At 47.7% G+C, this 20,403-nt stretch overlaps 2 protein-coding genes across 2 annotated transcripts in view; one reads left to right on the top strand and one right to left on the bottom strand.

Annotated features, from left to right (window-relative positions):
- The window catches only part of LOC311328323 (tyrosine-protein phosphatase non-receptor type 14-like), a gene marked incomplete at both ends in the record, with an annotated part of 23,619 nt that extends 23,123 nt beyond the window's left edge, over positions 1-496 (top strand). Inside the window, one exon of the mRNA XM_084462310.1 lies at positions 411-496. Coding sequence (XP_084318436.1) covers positions 411-496 — 86 coding nt within the window. The remainder of the gene's footprint in view (positions 1-410) is intronic.
- Positions 497-1,002: 506 nt separating this feature from the next.
- LOC311328322 (N-lysine methyltransferase SMYD2-like) lies at positions 1,003-20,336 on the bottom strand (the record flags this gene model as incomplete). The annotated part of the gene is made up of 8 exons (XM_084462309.1): positions 1,003-1,086; positions 1,844-1,952; positions 6,178-6,345; positions 6,642-6,790; positions 7,206-7,316; positions 8,166-8,268; positions 13,202-13,269; positions 20,212-20,336. Coding segments are annotated over 8 exons (917 nt in total), but the record flags the coding sequence as incomplete, so codon positions are not given.
- Positions 20,337-20,403: the final 67 nt, after the last annotated feature.

Genomic DNA, 20,403 nt, shown 5'->3' with positions numbered 1-20,403 from the left:
TGTCCTGGCCTGGCTCCTGACCTCCGTACCGCGTCATGTTCTGTACATATGTTTTATACATGCTTCGCCCGCTCATACGGTTTTTTTCTGCCCCCCCCCCCCCCCTCCACACACACACACACACACAGAAATGTACGAAGCCGTCATACTTGCTCGTTATGCAATAAAGCCTTATTTTCTCTACGTGTTGCTCGGTCCGGGAGAGTTTGAATTGTGGATGGGGTGTTGAGCGCAGCAGAGGAACATGAGGGTGCAGCAGAGCGGAACAGAGACGTTGAGGTTCATGTTGGGTTTATGATATCACTCCGCTGGCAGACCCCCGCGGAGGCGCTAACGGTCTGTCAGCGGGACCTCCATTGTGACGCCGCCGCATTCCCGTGGCTTTTTATAACCCCCCCACCACGGAACAGCTGCAGGGGCCCCGCCGCTGCTCATTGGCTGGGCGGGGCCGCTTGTTGACAAGCCCCGCCCCCTGTGTACACGGCACCACGATTGATGAAAGTCAGAAAACAGCTGAGGTGGCGGCGTATTGACATGTCATCATCACTCAGAAAGCACACAGGACAGTTTTTCTGTAAATGCTACTCCCTTTACTTATATACAGTACATGAATAAAACAACGTACAACATAAAACAACAACATACTGACATATATTGACACATTCGTAGAAATGTAAGATCTTCTGCTCAAAAGCATTCGGGGCACAACTTTGTCTTCTCAACACAAACCTCACAACTACAGTCTGAACCTCTCACTGCTCCACTGCTCCACAACCAACACAGGAAAGTGCCCATAGTTTTGTATAGCTGTGTGTGTGTGGGTGGGTGTGTGTGTGTGTGTGTGTGTGTGTGTGTGTGTGTGTGTGTGTGTGTGTGTGTGTGTGTGCGCCGGTGCACGTATGTGTGTGTGTGTGTGTGTGTGTGTGCACGTATGTGTGTGTGTGTGTGTGTGTGTGTGTGCACGTATGTGTGTGTGTGTGTGTGTGTGTGTGTTCGGTCACTTCATTTCTTCTGTGAGATCTCTTTCTGGAGCTCGGCTACGTAGTGGTGATCCTTTCCATGGGCCACCTCCATGATCGCCATCGCCTACACACACACACACACACACACGCACACACACACACACACACACACACACACACACACACACACACACACAGAAGACCTCAGAATACTGTATGAGAACTGGTCCTGTGCAGACTGATAAATGAAGAGACAGAGGGTTCTCTCACTGTGTTCCTCAATGGAGAACATTGTCTGATGGCACAACCATATTAAAGGCGCCAAACAAATGATGTAGGAGGAGATATTTGTATGATTCTATGAATTAAAGGTGCTAGCGTACAGGTAGGACTGTCAAATGTGGTCATATCCAGGTATCTCTAATGATGAAGTGACCAGGGGCATTGCAGGGTTGGTGAAGTGAATGTGTGTCAGTATTTCTGTCCTGAGGTTGTTTCTGTCAGTGATATTTCCTGTTGAATAATCCTGGGAACTGAACTGACTCTGAGTCTGCTAACCCTGTGATTGAACTGACTCTGAGTCTGCTAACCCTGTGATTGAACTGACTCTGAGTCTGCTAACCCTGTGATTGAACTGACTCTGAGTCTGCTCACCCTGTGATTGAACTGAACTCAGCTGGATCTCAGGGTTGGAGAGGGTTCTCACTAAACCACCTCCTGGAATACCGCTGGTCGGGCCACGTTGATTACAAAACGCACATGGAAATGATCTGTGTGTTCATGCAGTATCACCGCCTAGCGGACAGTTTCACACGGATTCTCGTGTCCAGTCCTGCAGGTTGGACCTGGTTAAGTGTCCCCAGATAGAGAAGAGCGGTGACCTTTCTTAGAGCTGCGAGGCCCACGGACGGACGCTCCATCCCCACGTAGAGACGGCCCAGCTTGAGGTACATGGACGACACGTTCAGGGAGTAGGCCGGGTACACCACGCTGGAGGAGGGGAACAGCACAGGTCACAACAGGGTTGAGTCACAACCGTCTTCTTAACAGTGTTGAGTCACCACTACACAACCGTCTTCTTAACAGTGTTGATGCACCGCTACAAAACCATCTTAACAGTGTTGAGTTACCACTATACAACCGTCTTCTTAACAGTGTTGAGTCACCACTACACAACCATCTTATTTACAGTGTTGAGTTACCACTACATAACCATCATCTTAACAGTGTTGAGTCACCACTACACAACCATCTTCTTAACAGTGTTGAGTCACCACTACACAACCATCTTCTTAACAGTGTTGAGTCACCACTACACAACCATCTTCTTAACGGTGTTGAGTCACCACTACACAACCATCTTCTTAACGGTGTTGAGTCACCAATACACAACCATCTTCTTAACAGTGTTGAGTTACCACTACACAACCATCTTCTTAACAGTGTTGAGTCACCACTACACAACCATCTTAACAGTGTTGAGTCACCACTACACAACCATCTTCTTAACAGTGTTGAGTCACCACTACACAACCATCTTAACAGTGTTGAGTCACCACTACACAACCATCTTAACAGTGTTGAGTCACCACTACAAAACCATCTTAACAGTGTTGAGTCACCACTACAAAACCATCTTAACAGTGTTGAGTCACCACTACACAACCGTCTTCTTAACAGTGTTGAGTCACCACTACACAACCGTCTTCTTAACAGTGTTGAGTCACCACTACACAACCATCTTCTTAACAGTGTTGAGTCACCACTACACAACCATCTTAACAGTGTTGAGTCACCACTACACAACCATCTTCTTAACAGTGTTGAGTCACCACTACATAACCATATTCTTAACAGTGTTGAGTCACCACTACACAACCATCTTCTTAACAGTGTTGAGTTACCACTACACAACCATCTTCTTAACAGTGTTGAGTCACCACTACACAACCATCTTAACAGTGTTGAGTCACCACTACACAACCATCTTCTTAACAGTGTTGAGTCACCACTACACAGCCATCTTAACAGTGTTGAGTCACCACTACACAACCGTCTTCTTAACAGTGTTGAGTCACCACTACACAACCATCTTCTTAACAGTGTTGAGTCACCACTACACAACCGTCTTCTTAACAGTGTTGAGTCACCACTACACAACCATCTTAACAGTGTTGAGTCACCACTACACAACCATCTTAACAGTGTTGAGTCACCACTACACAACCATCTTCTTAACAGTGTTGAGTCACCATACAACCATCTTCTTAACAGTGTTGAGTCACCACTACACAACCATCTTCTTAACAGTGTTGAGTCACCACTACACAACCATCTTAACAGTGTTGAGTCACCACTACACAACCATCTTCTTAACAGTGTTGAGTCACCACTACACAACCATATTCTTAACAGTGTTGAGTCACCACTACACAACCATCTTCTTAACAGTGTTGAGTTACCACTACACAACCATCTTCTTAACAGTGTTGAGTCACCACTACACAACCATCTTAACAGTGTTGAGTCACCACTACACAACCATCTTCTTAACAGTGTTGAGTCACCACTACACAGCCATCTTAACAGTGTTGAGTCACCACTACACAACCGTCTTCTTAACAGTGTTGAGTCACCACTACACAGCCATCTTAACAGTGTTGTAACCACTACACAACCATCTTCTTAACAGTGTTGAGTTAACACTACACAACCATCTTCTTAACAGTGTTGAGTCACCACTACACAACCATCTTAACAGTGTTGTAACCACTACACAACCATCTTCTTAACAGTGTTGAGTCACCACTACACAACCATCTTAACAGTGTTGAGTCACCACTACACAACCATCTTAACAGTGTTGAGTCACCACTACACAACCGTCTTCTTAACAGTGTTGAGTCACCACTACACAACCATCTTCTTAACAGTGTTGAGTCACCACTACACAACCACCTTCTTAACAGTGTTGACCACTACACAACCATCTTCTTAACAGTGTTGAGTTACCACTACACAACCATCTTCTTAACAGTGTTGAGTCAACACTACACAACCATCATCTTAACAGTGTTGAGTCACCACTACACAACCATCTTCTTAACAGTGTTGAGTCACCACTACACAACCATCTTCTTAACAGTGTTGAGTCACCACTACACAACCATCTTCTTAACAGTGTTGAGTCACCACTACACAACCATCTTCTTTACAGTGTTGAGTCACCACTACACAACCATCTTCTTTACAGTGTTGAGAACCATCTTCTTAACAGTGTTGAGTCACCACTACACAACCATCTTAACAGTGTTGAGTCACCACTACACAGCCATCTTCTTAACAGTGTTGAGTCACCACTACACAGCCATCTTAACAGTGTTGAGTCACCACTACACAACCATCTTAACAGTGTTGAGTCACCACTACACAACCATCTTCTTTACAGTGTTGAGTCACCACACAGTGGTGAGTCTCTGGAGAGAAACTATATGACATGGAGAGCTTCACAAACAAGCATTCCCATTCAGCATTCAAACACATACATAAAATAAGTAATCAAGTATTTGAGGTTTGTTTAATTTAGTTGATAGTTTGCACTTTTCAGACTTTTCCCTTGGTTGAGTTGTACATGGTAAACCAAATCAAGTGCACCCCAGGTATTTCCCAGTATGCACAAATAGTATTTGATTTACCTCAGTTTTTGCACTTTTGGGACTGTTATTACATTTTTGGGGGACCAAGTAATATTAAATATATTATTATTATATGCTAGCAGCCCTAGTATTAAATATATTATTATTATATGCTAGCAGCCCTAGTATTAAATATATTATTATTATGCTAGCAGCCCTAGTATTAAATATATTATTATTATATGCTAGCAGCCCTAGTATTAAATATATAATTATTATATGCTAGCAGCCCTAGTATTAAATATATAATTATTATATGCTAGCAGCCCTAGTATTAAATATATTATTATTATATTCTAGCAGCCCTAGTATTAAATATATTATTATTATATTCTAGCAGCCCTAGTATTAAATATATTATTATTATATGCTAGCAGCCCTAGTATTAAATATATTATTATTATATGCTAGCAGCCCTAGTATTAAATATATTATTATTATATGCTAGCAGCCCTAGTATTAAATATATTATTATTATATGCTAACAGCCCTAGTAATAAATATATTATTATTATATGCTAGCAGCCCTAGTATTAAATATATTATTATTATATGCTAGCAGCCCTAGTATTAAATATATTATTATTATATGCTAGCAGCCCTAGTATTAAATATATTATTATTATATTCTAGCAGCCCTAGTATTAAATATATTATTATTATATGCTAACAGCCCTAGTATTAAATATATTATTATTATATGCTAGCAGCCGTGGTATTAAATATATTATTATTATATGCTAGCAGCCCTAGTATTAAATATATTATTATTATATGCTAACAGCCCTAGTATTAAATATATTAGTATTATATGCTAGCAGCCCTAGTATTAAATATATTATTATTATATGCTAACAGCCCTAGTATTAAATATATTAGTATTATATGCTAGCAGCCCTAGTATTAAATATATTATTATTATATGCTCGCAGCCCTAGTATTAAATATATTATTATTATATGCTAGCAGCCGTGGTATTAAATATATTATTAGTATATGCTAGCAGCCCTAGTATTAAATATATTATTATTATATGCTAGTATTAAATAGTATTTGAACCAGATCTGGGGTGATCTGAGTACCCAGAAGCTGTGATATCTGTGGACACCAATGAGAATGCTATCGGATTTTCAATAGAATTCTGATTGGCCCACTCAGATAGCGGGCTGTGCAAAGAGGCTGATTTCCACTTTTCAAGTATTGCTAGTGAGTCCTGCTCTAGCGAGCGGTCAGTCTCATATCTGGCACACAGTCGTGATGTACTTGGACTTTCTTCCATGTTAACTCTCAGGTCACTGAGGGTTTTATTACACAAACGGCAAAGTGTATTACCTAAATGAGTTACTAATTAATTGTAATCATAGTCACAACTATACACTCCTGATGAAATAACATTCAGATGCAGCTGGATCTGAAAGGTAATGTGCTGGCTCCGCCCCCTCGCTGGCTCCGCCCCTCTGGCCCCGCCCCCTCGCTGGCTCCGCCCCTCTGCCCATGTTGTGTGGCGCTTGAGTCCAGACCTGTAAGGTTTGAGGACCTTCTCTCCGTACTCGATGGCCCTGTCCCAGTCCTCCAGGTAGAGACACACGCCCATGGCCTGGTACATCATGTGCAGCATGTAGACGTTGGAGTCTTCAAACACGGCGCCCATCTTCTCCAGGCTCAGCTCGCACATCTCCAGCAGCTCGCTAGGGGGTGCTCACGAGTCAAGGCTTCGTCTCGTTGGAAAGCTCACGCTAGTGATAGTTAGCTTAATCTATACTTGTGTTGTGTCCAGTGATTATTCTGCAGGGATTGATTTGATTATAGTGTCTGCAAATTAGAGAACGGACATCAAGTTAAAACTATCATGAGAATCACTGCTAATGCCAAAATCACTAACACAATACATTTCCTGCAGAAAGTTTTAGAATTAAAATTTGATTGTTTCGTAACTGCCAAGATGGAAGGTCAATGGAGCGTGTCTTCATGGCTGTACTATCACAGCTGGGCGTTAGGCCATGGAAGGATATATTTCTGGTGTTTGGCGGCGCGGAAGTCTCCGATGATGGTCTTGGCATAGCGCACCATGCCACTGATGGCCTCTGGCCTGATGGGGTCACTCAGCTTCCGAACCTTCAGCCTGACCTTGTCCTGAGAGGACACAACACAGTCACATGTCAGAGTTATGATGTCACAGAACAGAGTCACAGTATTAGTACTTCTGTGACCTTTCATAGAGTTATGACATCACATAACCTAGTCATATGTTTGTACTTCTGTGACCTTTCATAGAGTTATGACATCACAGAACAGAGTCATATGTTTGTACTTCTGTGACCTTTCATAGAGTTATGACATCACAGAACAGAGTCACATGTAAGTACTTCTGTCACCTTTCATAGAGTTATGACATCACAGAACAGAGTCATATGTTTGTACTTCTCTGACCTTTCATAGTTATGATGTCACAGAACAGAGTCACATGTCAGGACCTCTGTGAGCTTTCATAGAGTTATGACATCACAGAACAGTCACAGGTTAGGTGATCATGAGTGTGGGATCTTACTCCAGCCTTGGTTTTGCAGTCTTGGCAGTCGCAGGTGAAGTAGTAGGATTCTCTCAAGCGTTCATTCCGGGCCTCTGTCGGGTAGAGGAGGTCTATGTAGCTGATAAATACCTAGGAATGCCCACACACACACACACACACACACACACACACACACACACAATTATGCTATACTTTCCAAGTTGCGTCGAAGCATACATAACATACATATACATATAACATACACAATTCCCATATGTCAGTGAGATCTGTTTCATCTTGGCTGGGAGTGTGATGGGCCAGAGGTCAGAGTTCACATCTAAAAACAAACCTCTACCAAGCCGTATAATCAGCTGCCGTGTCACCTCACTCTCCTGCCCCCCCAACTCTGTCTGAGTACTGCCCCCTCTCTGCTTTACCCCATCATACACACACACACACACACACACACACACACACACACACACACACACAACTGTCCTTTCTTTTCTCAAATGGATCACCTCTGACCTCACTTCCTGCCTGATGACGGATGCTCAGAGACGAACGTCTCGTCCATAAAGCTCTGCATCCATCGCTTCACAGTTTGTTTCAATATTTCTAGCGACGGTTTGATCTGTGTGCGCTGTAGAAGGTTCTGGATCTGGTTCAATACCAGACTTGGAAGATCTCTGCCTCCGAAGGTCTGAGGACATCTGGACTGAAAGTCTCTGCTAGGACAGCGTGTCTCGTCCACGTGACTGACGTGCCTAAGAGTCGATAACGAGGTCCGAGATCCTGAGATCTAAAGATCAGCTTCCTCACAAGGTCCTCGGGGCGAGGGAGGTCAGCGAGCCCCTACACTACCACCCAGCCACTTCCTCTCTCACACACACACACACACACACACACACACACACACACACACACACACACACACACACACACACACACACACGACTCGACACTCGACCTCCGTCTGGGCAGCTGCCGGGCCCTCACCTCATCTCCGGGGTTCATGACCTGCACGGCCCGCACCTCCGCCGACGTCCCCTTGTACGTGACAATGACGTTGGGAAGACAGCTGTGATTAATCAGGGCCACGCTGAGAGAGAGAGAGAGAGGGGAGGAAGAGAGAGGGAGGGAAGGGAGAGAGAGGGAGGGGAGGGAGAGAGGGAGAGAGGGAGGGAGGGGAGGGAGGGAGAGAGAGAGAGAGGGAGAGGGAGAGGGAGAGAGAGGGAGAGGGAGAGAGAGGGAGGGGAGGAAGAGAGGGAGGGGGGGGAGAGAGGGAGGGGGAGAGAGAGCGAGGGAGAGAGAAAATAAGAAGAAAGAAAGAAAGAAAGAAAGAAAGAAAGAAAGAAAGAAAGAAAGAAAGAAAGAAAGAAAGAAAGAAAGAAAGAAAGAAAGAAAGAAAGAAAGAAAGAAAGAAAGAAAGAAAGAAAGAAACATAAATGGTGACTGTTTGGAGGGGTAGAGATAGAGAGACATGATACTAAAATAGCAAGAGCACAACATCAGATCCTAAGCCTTTGTTAAATGTCAAGGTGTCACACACACACACACACACACACACACACACACACAGTGTGACACTATCGTCAAAGGCTTTTGCCAATGGGCAAATGCAATAGGCACAATGGTCAGATTTTGGTGAAGGGGGGGGGGGGGGGGGGTTAATTCAATGAAGTGAAGCAGGTCTGCCATTTCCCAGCCAATCAGGTCGTGGACGTTGCCACGTTCTACAACGGGTAGTTCCGACCCCGCAATCTGATTGGTTAAGAGCCGTTCATGTTCATACGACGGGTAAAGCCTCTTCCCAGCAGGAGGTCTATATCCTCGTAATGATAGGAACTGTTAAGAGTTGCTTGGGAGGAGACACCCAGTACTTCATGAAAATCCCTTGTAGGCCTACAGATAAATGTTGTGGTATGTTTTCTACTGTATGTCGATAAAGTTGGCTAAAACAAAATTCCCGATGGCAGCTGTTGTAAGCCATTCATGCTACCTTGAGGAAGAGGGGTCGATGTGTGGCGTAACACGCCTTTGATGGATAACCAAGGCCCTTTTCCAATACGCGTACTTGTCTGTACTTGTGTCCTTGTGAACTTGTGAAACGACATCAGTCGGAGCCCAAGTACTGTTCCAATTCAAAAGGACGCAAGTCCCAAGTCCGCATCAAATGCCAGGATGTGTTCTTGCTCCGCACATTTTATGGAGGATGCATCGGAGCAGACTTGTGTGGACTTGAGACAGACAGATATCCCAGAAACCATTTCACATCAAGCGGCTGTGCTAACGGTTGTTAGGGCAACATCATTGAAAATGCCTCTAAATAATCGATCTAAACTAGTAGAAACAGACGTTATTTGGATAAAATTCACATAATTGGCTTCAATGGTGGTAATTATCCGCCTGAAAAGCTATGAAAACGTAACAATATTTACTTTAAAACTGTTTAAAACGCTTTTCAAAATCCTAGCAATGGCGGCTGCCGTTGTCCACACAAAACAGCTGAGATGGTGACGTCATCAAGAACGCTGCTGTTCCAACTGCTGAATGACTGAACCTGCGTCCTCCCGTCCTCGGGAGTTCATACTCTGATGAGAACTTCACAAGTCTGGACTAGCAAGGACGCAAGTCCCAACTTGTGCGAACTTGGTATTTGAAAAGGGCCCAAGCTCTCAAAGAAGTCCGCCCAGTCTTCGCTCCCCACGTAACATGAACAGTCATCATAATGGTTCCACTCAGTCATCATAATGGTTCCGCTCCATGATGCTCAGGTGGTTGAGGACGAGAGGTCCGCCCACGCAGATCACCCCGGCTCCGCTCCTGGCTCGTTAAGATTAGACAGCCCTTCTCTTCTGCTGTCTGCCAGTGAGGCTCGGGAAGAGAGGCGTGTAGGAGATAATAGCTACACACACACTTTTCACCCTTTTCAGGAAGCCTAGTGAGCAGCTACACCCTCACAGGCTGGCTTACGGCTGAACGTGTGATTTACTACCAGCAGGGAAACACAGCGTCTCCTGGCCAGAGTTCACCGTCCTGAACACCCCTCTATGAACACCCCTCTATGAACACCCCTCTATGAGCACCCCTCTATGAACACACCTCTATGAACACACCTCTATGAACCCCTCTATGAACACCCCTCTATGAACACCCCTCTATGAACACCCCTCTATGAACCCCTCTATGAACACCCCTCTATGAACACCCCTCTATGAACACACCTCTATGAACACCTCTATGAACACACCTCTATGAACACACCTCTATGAACACCCCTCTATGAACACCCCTCTATAAACACACCTCTATGAACACCCCTCTATGAACACCCCTCTATGAACACCCCTCTATGAACACACCTCTATGAACACCCCTCTATGAACACCCCTCTATGAACACACCTCTATGAACACCCCTCTATGAACACCCCTCTATGAACCCCTCTATGAACCCCTCTATGAACCCCTCTATGAACACCCCTCTATGAACACCCCTCTATGAACACCCCTCTATGAACACCCCTCTATGAACACACCTCTATGAACACCCCTCTATGAACACCCCTCTATGAACCCCTCTATGAACCCCTCTATGAACACCCCTCTATGAACACCCCTCTATGAACACCCCTCTATGAACACCCCTCTATGAACCCCTCTATGAACCCCTCTATGAACACCCCTCTATGAACACCCCTCTATGAACACCCCTCTATGAACACACCTCTATGAACACCTCTATGAACACACCTCTATGAACACACCTCTATGAACACCCCTCTATGAACACCCCTCTATAAACACACCTCTATGAACACCCCTCTATGAACACCCCTCTATGAACACCCCTCTATGAACACACCTCTATGAACACCCCTCTATGAACACCCCTCTATGAACACCCCTCTATGAACACCCCTCTATGAACACACCTCTATGAACACCCCTCTATGAACACCCCTCTATGAACACACCTCTATGAACACCCCTCTATGAACACCCCTCTATGAACCCCTCTATGAACCCCTCTATGAACCCCTCTATGAACACCCCTCTATGAACACCCCTCTATGAACACCCCTCTATGAACACCCCTCTATGAACACACCTCTATGAACACCCCTCTATGAACACCCCTCTATGAACCCCTCTATGAACCCCTCTATGAACACCCCTCTATGAACACCCCTCTATGAGCACACCTCTATGAACACCCCTCTATGAACCCCTCTATGAACCCCTCTATGAACCCCTCTATGAACACCCCTCTATGAACACCCCTCTATGAACACCCCTCTATGAACACCCCTCTATGAACACACCTCTATGAACACCCCTCTATGAACACCCCTCTATGAACCCCTCTATGAACCCCTCTATGAACACCCCTCTATGAACACCCCTCTATGAGCACACCTCTATGAGCACACCTCTATGAACACCCCTCTATGAACACCCCTCTATGAACCCCTCTATGAACACCCCTCTATGAACCCCTCTATGAACACCCCTCTATGAACACACCTCTATGAGCACACCTCTATGAACACCCCTCTATGAACACCCCTCTATAAACCCCTCTATGAACACCCCTCTATGAACACACCTCTATGAGAACACCTCTATGAACACCCCTCTATAAACACCCCTCTATGAACACCCCTCTATGAACACCCCTCTATGAACACCCCTCTATGAACACCCCTCTATGAACACCCCTCTATGAACACACCTCTATGAACACACCTCTATGAACACCCCTCTATGAACACACCTCTATGAACCCCTCTATGAACCCCTCTATGAACACCCCTCTATGAACACCCCTCTATGAACACACCTCTATGAACACCCCTCTATGAACACCCCTCTATTAAACACCCCTCTATGAACACCCCTCTATGAACACACCTCTATGAACCCCTCTATGAACCCCTCTATGAACACCTCTATGAACACCCCTCTATGAACCCCTCTATGAACACCCCTCTATGAACACCCCTCTATGAACACCCCTCTATGAACACCCCTCTATGAACACCCCTCTATGAACACCCCTCTATGAACACACCTCTATGAACACCCCTCTATGAACACCCCTCTATGAACACCCCTCTATGAACACCTCTATGAACACACCTCTATGAACACCCCTCTATGAACACCCCTCTATGAACCCCTCTATGAACCCCTCTATGAACACACCTCTATGAACACACCTCTATGAACACCCCTCTATGAACACCCCTCTATAAACACACCTCTATGAACACCCCTCTATGAACACCCCTCTATGAACACCCCTCTATGAACACCCCTCTATGAACACCCCTCTATGAACACCCCTCTATGAACACCTCTATGAACACACCTCTATGAACACCCCTCTATGAACACACCTCTATGAACACCCCTCTATGAACACCCCTCTATGAACACCCCTCTATGAACACCCCTCTATGAACACCCCTCTATGAACACCTCTATGAACACACCTCTATGAACACCCCTCTATGAACACCCCTCTATGAACACCCCTCTATGAACACCCCTCTATGAACCCCTCTATGAACACACCTCTATGAACACACCTCTATGAACACCTCTATGAACACACCTCTATGAACACACCTCTATGAACACACCTCTATTATGCGTGTGTGATTATATATGATTATATCATGCGTGTGCGTGTGCGTGTGTGATTATATCATGCGTGTGTGATTCTATATGATTATATCATGTGTGTGCGTGTGTCATTCTATATGATTATATCATGCGTGTGTGATTCTATATGATTATATCATGCGTGTGTGATTCTATATGATTATATCATGCGTGTGCGTGTGATTATTATGATTATATCATGCGTGTGCGTGTGTGATTCTATATGATTATATCATGTGTGTGCGTGTGTGATTCTATATGATTATATCATGCGTGTGCATGTGTGATTCTATATGATTATATCATGCGTGTGCGTGTGTGATTCTATATGATCATATCATGCGTGTGCGTGTGCAGTCTTACTCTGGATAGACGGCCGAGCCCATGTGAGACAGCTCCTCATCCTCCACAGTGAAGCCATTACAGTTCACCTGCAGGGGACAAACACATGGATATATACACTATTAATAATATACACTATTAATAATATACACTATTAATACTATACACTATTAATAATATACACTATTAATAATATACACTATTAATACTATACACTATTAATACTATACACTATTAATACTGCAGCTCCCCAGAGAGAGAGAGAGAGACAGAGAGAGAGAGAGAGAGAGGGAGAGAGAGAGAGAGAGAGACAGAGAGAGAGAGAGAGACGGAGAGAGAGAGAGAGAAAGAGAGAGAGAGAAAGAGAGAGAGAGAGAGAGAGGGAGAGAGAGAGACAGAGAGAGAGAGAGGGAGAGAGAGAGAGAGAGACAGAGAGAGAGAGAGACGGAGAGGGAGAGAGAGAAAGAGAGAGAGAGAGACGGAGAGAGCCAGAGAGAGAGAGAGACGGAGAGAGAGAGACAGAGAGAGAGGGAGAGACAGACAGAGAGATAGAGAGAGAGAGAGAGAGACAGAGAGAGAGAGAGGGAGAGACAGAGAGAGAGAGAGGGAGAGACAGAGAGAGAGAGCGAGGGAGAGAGAGAGTCCGTTATGTGCCATGATAGTGTCATCATGGTTGGGTGAAGGGTTAGCCAGCATGGTTGGGTGAAGGGTTAGCCAGCATGTTTGGGTGAAGGGTTAGCCAGCATGGTTGGGTGAAGGGTTAGCCAGCATGGTTGGGTGAAGGGTTAGCCAGCATGGTTGGGTGAAGGGTTAGCCAGCATGGTTGGGTGAAGGGTTAGCCAGCATAGTTGGGTGAAGGGTTAGCCAGCATGGTTGGGTGAAGGGTTAGCCAGCATGGTTGGGTGAAGGGTTAGCCAGCATGGTTGGGTGAAGGGTTAGCCAGCATGGTTGGGTGAAGGGTTAGCCAGCATGGTTGGGTGAAGAGTTAGCCAGCATGGTTGGGTGAAGGGTTAGCCAGCATGGTTGGGTGAAGGGTTAGCCAGCATGGTTGGGTGAAGGGTTAGCCAGCATGGTTGGGGGAAGGGTTAGCCAGCATGTTTGGGTGAAGGGTTAGCCAGCATGGTTGGGTGAAGGGTTAGCCAGCATGGTTGGGTGAAGGGTTAGCCAGCATGGTTGGGTGAAGGGTTAGCCAGCATGTTTGGGTGAAGGGTTAGCCAGCATGGTTGGGTGAAGGGTTAGCCAGCATGGTTGGGTGAAGGGTTAGCCAGCATGGTTGGGTGAAGGGTTAGCCAGCATGGTTGGGTGAAGGGTTAGCCAGCATGGTTGGGTGAAGGGTTAGCCAGCATGGTTGGGTGAAGGGTTAGCCAGCATGTTGTTACATTGTGGTTGTTTCTGTAGCAGACAGAAGAGTTCCTGGCTGGGAAGAGCAGCAGAGAACAGAGTGAGTCTGCAGTAGTGGTCAGTCTGGGAGGTCAGTGGGTGTGTAGTACTGGTCAGTCTGGGAGGTCAGTGGGTCTGCAGTAGTGGTCAGTCTGGGAGGTCAGTGGGTCTGTAGTACTGGTCAGTCTGGGAGGTCAGTGGGTCTGTAGTACTGGTCAGTCTGGTGGTCAGTGGTTCTGCTACTGGTCAGTCTGGGAGGTCAGTGGGTCTGCAGTACTGGTCAGTCTGGGATGTCAGTGGGTCTGCTACTGGTCAGTCTGGGCGGTCAGTGGGTCTGTAGTACTGGTCAGTCTGGGCGGTCAGTGGGTCTGTAGTACTGGTCAGCCTGGGAGGTCAGTGGGTCTGTAGTACTGGTCAGTCTGGGAGGTCAGTGGGTCTGTAGTACTGGTCAGTCTGGGCGGTCAGTGGGTCTGTAGTACTGGTCAATCTGGGCGGTCAGTGGGTCTGTAGTACTGGTCAGCCTGGGAGGTCAGTGGGTCTGTAGTACTGGTCAGTCTGGGAGGTCAGTGGGTCTGTAGTACTGGTCAGTCTGGGAGGTCAGTGGGTCTGTAGTACTGATCAGTCTGGGAAGTCAGTGGGTCTGCTACTGGTCAGTCTGGGAGGTCAGTGGGTCTGTAGTACTGGTCAGTCTGGGAGGTCAGTGGGTCTGTAGTACTGGTCAGTCTGGTGGTCAGTGGTTCTGCTACTGGTCAGTCTGGGAGGTCAGTGGGTCTGCAGTACTGGTCAGTCTGGGATGTCAGTGGGTCTGCTACTGGTCAGTCTGGGCGGTCAGTGGGTCTGTAGTACTGGTCAGTCTGGGCGGTCAGTGGGTCTGTAGTACTGGTCAGTCTGGGCGGTCAGTGGGTCTGTAGTACTGGTCAGCCTGGGAGGTCAGTGGGTCTGTAGTACTGGTCAGTCTGGGAGGTCAGTGGGTCTGTAGTACTGGTCAGTCTGGGCGGTCAGTGGGTCTGTAGTACTGGTCAGCCTGGGAGGTCAGTGGGTCTGTAGTACTGGTCAGTCTGGGAGGTCAGTGGGTCTGTAGTACTGGTCAGCCTGGGAGGTCAGTGGGTCTGTAGTACTGGTCAGTCTGGGAGGTCAGTGGGTCTGTAGTACTGATCAGTCTGGGAGGTCAGTGGGTCTGCTACTGGTCAGTCTGGGAGGTCAGTGGGTCTGTAGTACTGGTCAGTCTGGGAGGTCAGTGGGTCTGTAGTACTGGTCAGTCTGGGCGGTCAGTGGGTCTGTAGTACTGGTCAGTCTGGGAGGTCAGTGGGTCTGCTACTGGTCGGTCTGGGAGGTCAGTGGGTCTGCTACTGGTCAGTCTAGGAGGTCAGTGGGTCTGTAGTACTGGTGAGTCTGGGCGGTCAGTGGGTCTGTAGTACTGGTCAGTCTGGGAGGTCAGTGGGTCTGCTACTGGTCAGTCTAGGAGGTCAGTGGGTCTGTAGTACTGGTGAGTCTGGGAGGTCAGTGGGTCTGTAGTACTGGTCAGTCTGGGAGGTCAGTGGGTCTGTAGTACTGGTCAGTCTGGGTGGTCAGTGGGTCTGCTACTGGTCAGTCTGGGCGGTCAGTGGGTCTGTAGTACTGATCAGTCTGGGAGGTCAGTGGGTCTGTAGTACTGGTCAGTCTGGGAGGTCAGTGGGTCTGTTGTACTGGTCAGTCTGGGCGGTCAGTGGGTCTGTAGTACTGGTCAGTCTGGGAGGTCAGTGGGTCTGCTACTGGTCAGTCTGGGAGGTCAGTGGGTCTGCTACTGGTCAGTCTGGGAGGTCAGTGGGTCTGTAGTACTGGTCAGTCTGGGTGGTCAGTGGGTCTGTAGTACTGGTCAGTCTGGGCGGTCAGTGGGTCTGTAGTACTGGTCAGTCTGGTGGTCAGTGGTTCTGCTACTGGTCAGTCTGGGAGGTCAGTGGGTCTGCAGTACTGGTCAGTCTGGGATGTCAGTGGGTGTGTAGTACTGGTCAGTCTGGGAGGTCAGTGGGTCTGCAGTAGTGGTCAGTCTGGGAGGTCAGTGGGTCTGTAGTACTGGTCAGTCTGGGAGGTCAGTGGGTCTGTAGTACTGGTCAGTCTGGTGGTCAGTGGTTCTGCTACTGGTCAGTCTGGGAGGTCAGTGGGTCTGCAGTACTGGTCAGTCTGGGATGTCAGTGGGTCTGCTACTGGTCAGTCTGGGCGGTCAGTGGGTCTGTAGTACTGGTCAGTCTGGGCGGTCAGTGGGTCTGTAGTACTGGTCAGTCTGGGCGGTCAGTGGGTCTGTAGTACTGGTCAGCCTGGGAGGTCAGTGGGTCTGTAGTACTGGTCAGTCTGGGAGGTCAGTGGGTCTGTAGTACTGGTCAGTCTGGGCGGTCAGTGGGTCTGTAGTACTGGTCAATCTGGGCGGTCAGTGGGTCTGTAGTACTGGTCAGTCTGGGAGGTCAGTGGGTCTGTAGTACTGATCAGTCTGGGAAGTCAGTGGGTCTGCTACTGGTCAGTCTGGGAGGTCAGTGGGTCTGTAGTACTGGTCAGTCTGGGAGGTCAGTGGGTCTGTAGTACTGGTCAGTCTGGTGGACAGTGGTTCTGCTACTGGTCAGTCTGGGAGGTCAGTGGGTCTGCAGTACTGGTCAGTCTGGGATGTCAGTGGGTCTGCTACTGGTCAGTCTGGGCGGTCAGTGGGTCTGTAGTACTGGTCAGTCTGGGCGGTCAGTGGGTCTGTAGTACTGGTCAGTCTGGGCGGTCAGTGGGTCTGTAGTACTGGTCAGTCTGGGAGGTCAGTGGGTCTGTAGTACTGGTCAGTCTGGGCGGTCAGTGGGTCTGTAGTACTGGTCAGCCTGGGAGGTCAGTGGGTCTGTAGTACTGGTCAGTCTGGGAGGTCAGTGGGTCTGTAGTACTGGTCAGTCTGGGAGGTCAGTGGGTCTGTAGTACTGGTCAGCCTGGGAGGTCAGTGGGTCTGTAGTACTGGTCAGTCTGGGAGGTCAGTGGGTCTGCTACTGGTCAGTCTGGGAGGTCAGTGGGTCTGTAGTACTGGTCAGTCTGGGAGGTCAGTGGGTCTGTAGTACGGGTCAGTCTGGGCGGTCAGTGGGTCTGTAGTACTGGTCAGTCTGGGAGGTCAGTGGGTCTGCTACTGGTCGGTCTGGGAGGTCAGTGGGTCTGCTACTGGTCAGTCTAGGAGGTCAGTGGGTCTGTAGTACTGGTGAGTCTGGGCGGTCAGTGGGTCTGTAGTACTGGTCAGTCTGGGAGGTCAGTGGGTCTGCTACTGGTCAGTCTAGGAGGTCAGTGGGTCTGTAGTACTGGTGAGTCTGGGAGGTCAGTGGGTCTGTAGTACTGGTCAGTCTGGGAGGTCAGTGGGTCTGCTACTGGTCAGTCTGGGCGGTCAGTGGGTCTGTAGTACTGATCAGTCTGGGAGGTCAGTGGGTCTGTAGTACTGGTCAGTCTGGGAGGTCAGTGGGTCTGTTGTACTGGTCAGTCTGGGCGGTCAGTGGGTCTGTAGTACTGGTCAGTCTGGGAGGTCAGTGGGTCTGCTACTGGTCAGTCTGGGAGGTCAGTGGGTCTGCTACTGGTCAGTCTGGGAGGTCAGTGGGTCTGTAGTACTGGTCAGTCTGGGCGGTCAGTGGGTCTGTAGTACTGGTCAGTCTGGACGGTCAGTGGGTCTGTAGTACTGGTCAGTCTCTGGTCATTCCCAGTAGGGACGGTCAGTCATAGTGTTCTGTGCTGTGCCCAGTTCTGTGAGCGGCTTGACTGCTGTGAAAGAGATCAGAGTTTATTACAGCTACAGTAGCAGCTTAGATGATGTGTGGGTGTGTGTGTGTGTGTGTGTGTGTGTGTGTGTGTGTGTGTGTGTGTGTGTGTGTGTGTAGGTTCCTGTGTGTGTGTTTGTAGGTGTGTGTGTGTGTGTTTGTAGGTGTGTGTGTGTGTGTGTTTGTAAGTGTGTGTGTGTGTGTGTGTTCCTTGAGTGTGAGGAGTCCAGTGTGGTTGGGGAAGTCCAGGTGTGTGTGTGTAGGTTCATGTGTGTGTGTGTGTGTGTGTGTGTTACCTGAGAGAAGAGTGTGAGGAGGTCAGTGTGGTCAGGGAAGTCCAGGTGTGTGTGAGTGTGTGTGTGTGTGTGTGTGTGTGTGTGTGTGTGTGTGTGTGTTACCTGAGAAAAGAGTGTGAGGAGGTCAGTGTGGTCAGGGAAGTCCAGGTGTGTGTGTGTGTGTGTGTGTGTGTGTGTGTGTGTGTGTGTGTGTGGTTAGACGTCCTGGTTAGACTTCCTGGTTAGGCTTCCTGGTTAGACTTCCTGGTTAGACTTCCTGGTTAGACTTCCTGGTTAGACTTCCTGGTTAGACTTCCTGGTTAGACATCCTGGTTAGACTTCCTGGTTAGACTTCCTGGTTAGACATCCTGGTTAGACTTCCTGGTTAGACTTCCTGGTTAGACTTCCTGGTTAGACTTCCTGGTTAGACTTCCTGGTTAGACTTCCTGGTTAGACTTCCTGGTTAGACGTGCACCTCAGTCAGTCAGTTTACTTGAAGTTGAGAGACTAGAGGGCAACCGGGGAAACTAGCAATGAATGAGTCCGTCACGTGTGTGCGTTAGTGATCAGTCACATGTGTGCGTTAGTGAACAGTCACAGCTGGAGTCACAGTATTTGCAGTGGGCTGTTAATGTCTTACCGTTACTAAAAAAGGGACGATTTGCTTTTCTTTCTTTTCTAAACAAATGTCCTCTTATTCTATTCTATCCTGAGAATGACTATTTTTACTTCATGTTGACTCTTCTGATCTGAGCATATTTTTGGATTCTTTCCCTTCTTTGAAGTACCTGATTGTAGAAACTGTTTTAATGCTTTTAATTTGTCCTGCCTTTTGTTTTAAATGTCTATAATGTCTTGCTTTTTTGTTTTAAATGCTTTTAATGTCTCATGTAAAGCACCTTGAATTGCCCTGTGGCTGAAATGTGCTATATAAATAAACTTGCCTTGCCTTGCCTTGTGTGTTTTACCTGAGAGAAGAGTGTGAGGAGGTCAGGTGGTCAGGGAAGTCCAGGTGTGTGTGTGTGTGTGTGTGTGTGTGTGTGTGTGTGTTACCTGAGAGAAGAGTGTGAGGAGGTCAGTGTGGTCAGGGAAGTCCAGGTGTGTGTGTGTGTGTGTGTGTGTGTGTGTGTGTGTGTGTGTGTGTGTGTGTTACCTGAGAGAAGAGTGTGAGGAGGTCAGTGTGGTCAGGGAAGTCCAGGTGTGTGTGTGTGTGTGTGTGTGTGTGTGTGTGTGTATGTGTGTGTGTGTGTTACCTGAGAGAAGAGTGTGAGGAGGTCAGTGTGGTCAGGGAAGTCCAGGTGTGTGTGTGTGTGTGTGTGTGTGTGTGTTACCTGAGAGAAGAGTGTGAGGAGATCAGTGTGGTCAGGGAAGTCCAGGTGTGTGTGTGTGTGTGTGTGTGTGTGTGTGTGTGTGTGTGTGTGTGTGTGTGTGTGTGTGTGTGTGTTACCTGAGAGAAGAGTGTGAGGAGGTCAGTGTGGTCAGGGAAGTCCAGGTGTGTGTGTGTGTGTGTGTGTGTGTGTGTGTGTGTGTGTGTGTGTGTGTGTGTGTGTGTGTGTGTGTTACCTGAGAGAAGAGTGTGAGGAGGTCATTGTGGTCAGGGAAGTCCAGGTGTGTGTGTGTGTGTGTGTGTGTGTGTTACCTGAGAGAAGAGTGTGAGGAGATCAGTGTGGTCAGGGAAGTCCAGGTGTTTGGAGTAGAACTGGTGCAGACTGGCGATGTCACCCTCATTCTGCTCTCTCTTCTCATTATCTACATCCTCCACGTCTAGAGAGAGAGAGAGAGAGAGAGAGAGAGAGAGGGAGAGGGAGGGAGAGAGGGAGAGAGAGGGAGA

Source organism: Borostomias antarcticus, assembly GCF_949987555.1.
Source record: "Borostomias antarcticus genome assembly, contig: scaffold_385, whole genome shotgun sequence".
Classification (NCBI taxonomy): domain Eukaryota; kingdom Metazoa; phylum Chordata; class Actinopteri; order Stomiiformes; family Stomiidae; genus Borostomias; species Borostomias antarcticus.
The sequence above is the reverse complement of the archived record's forward strand: the minus strand, read 5'-3'. Positions and strand labels throughout refer to the sequence as shown.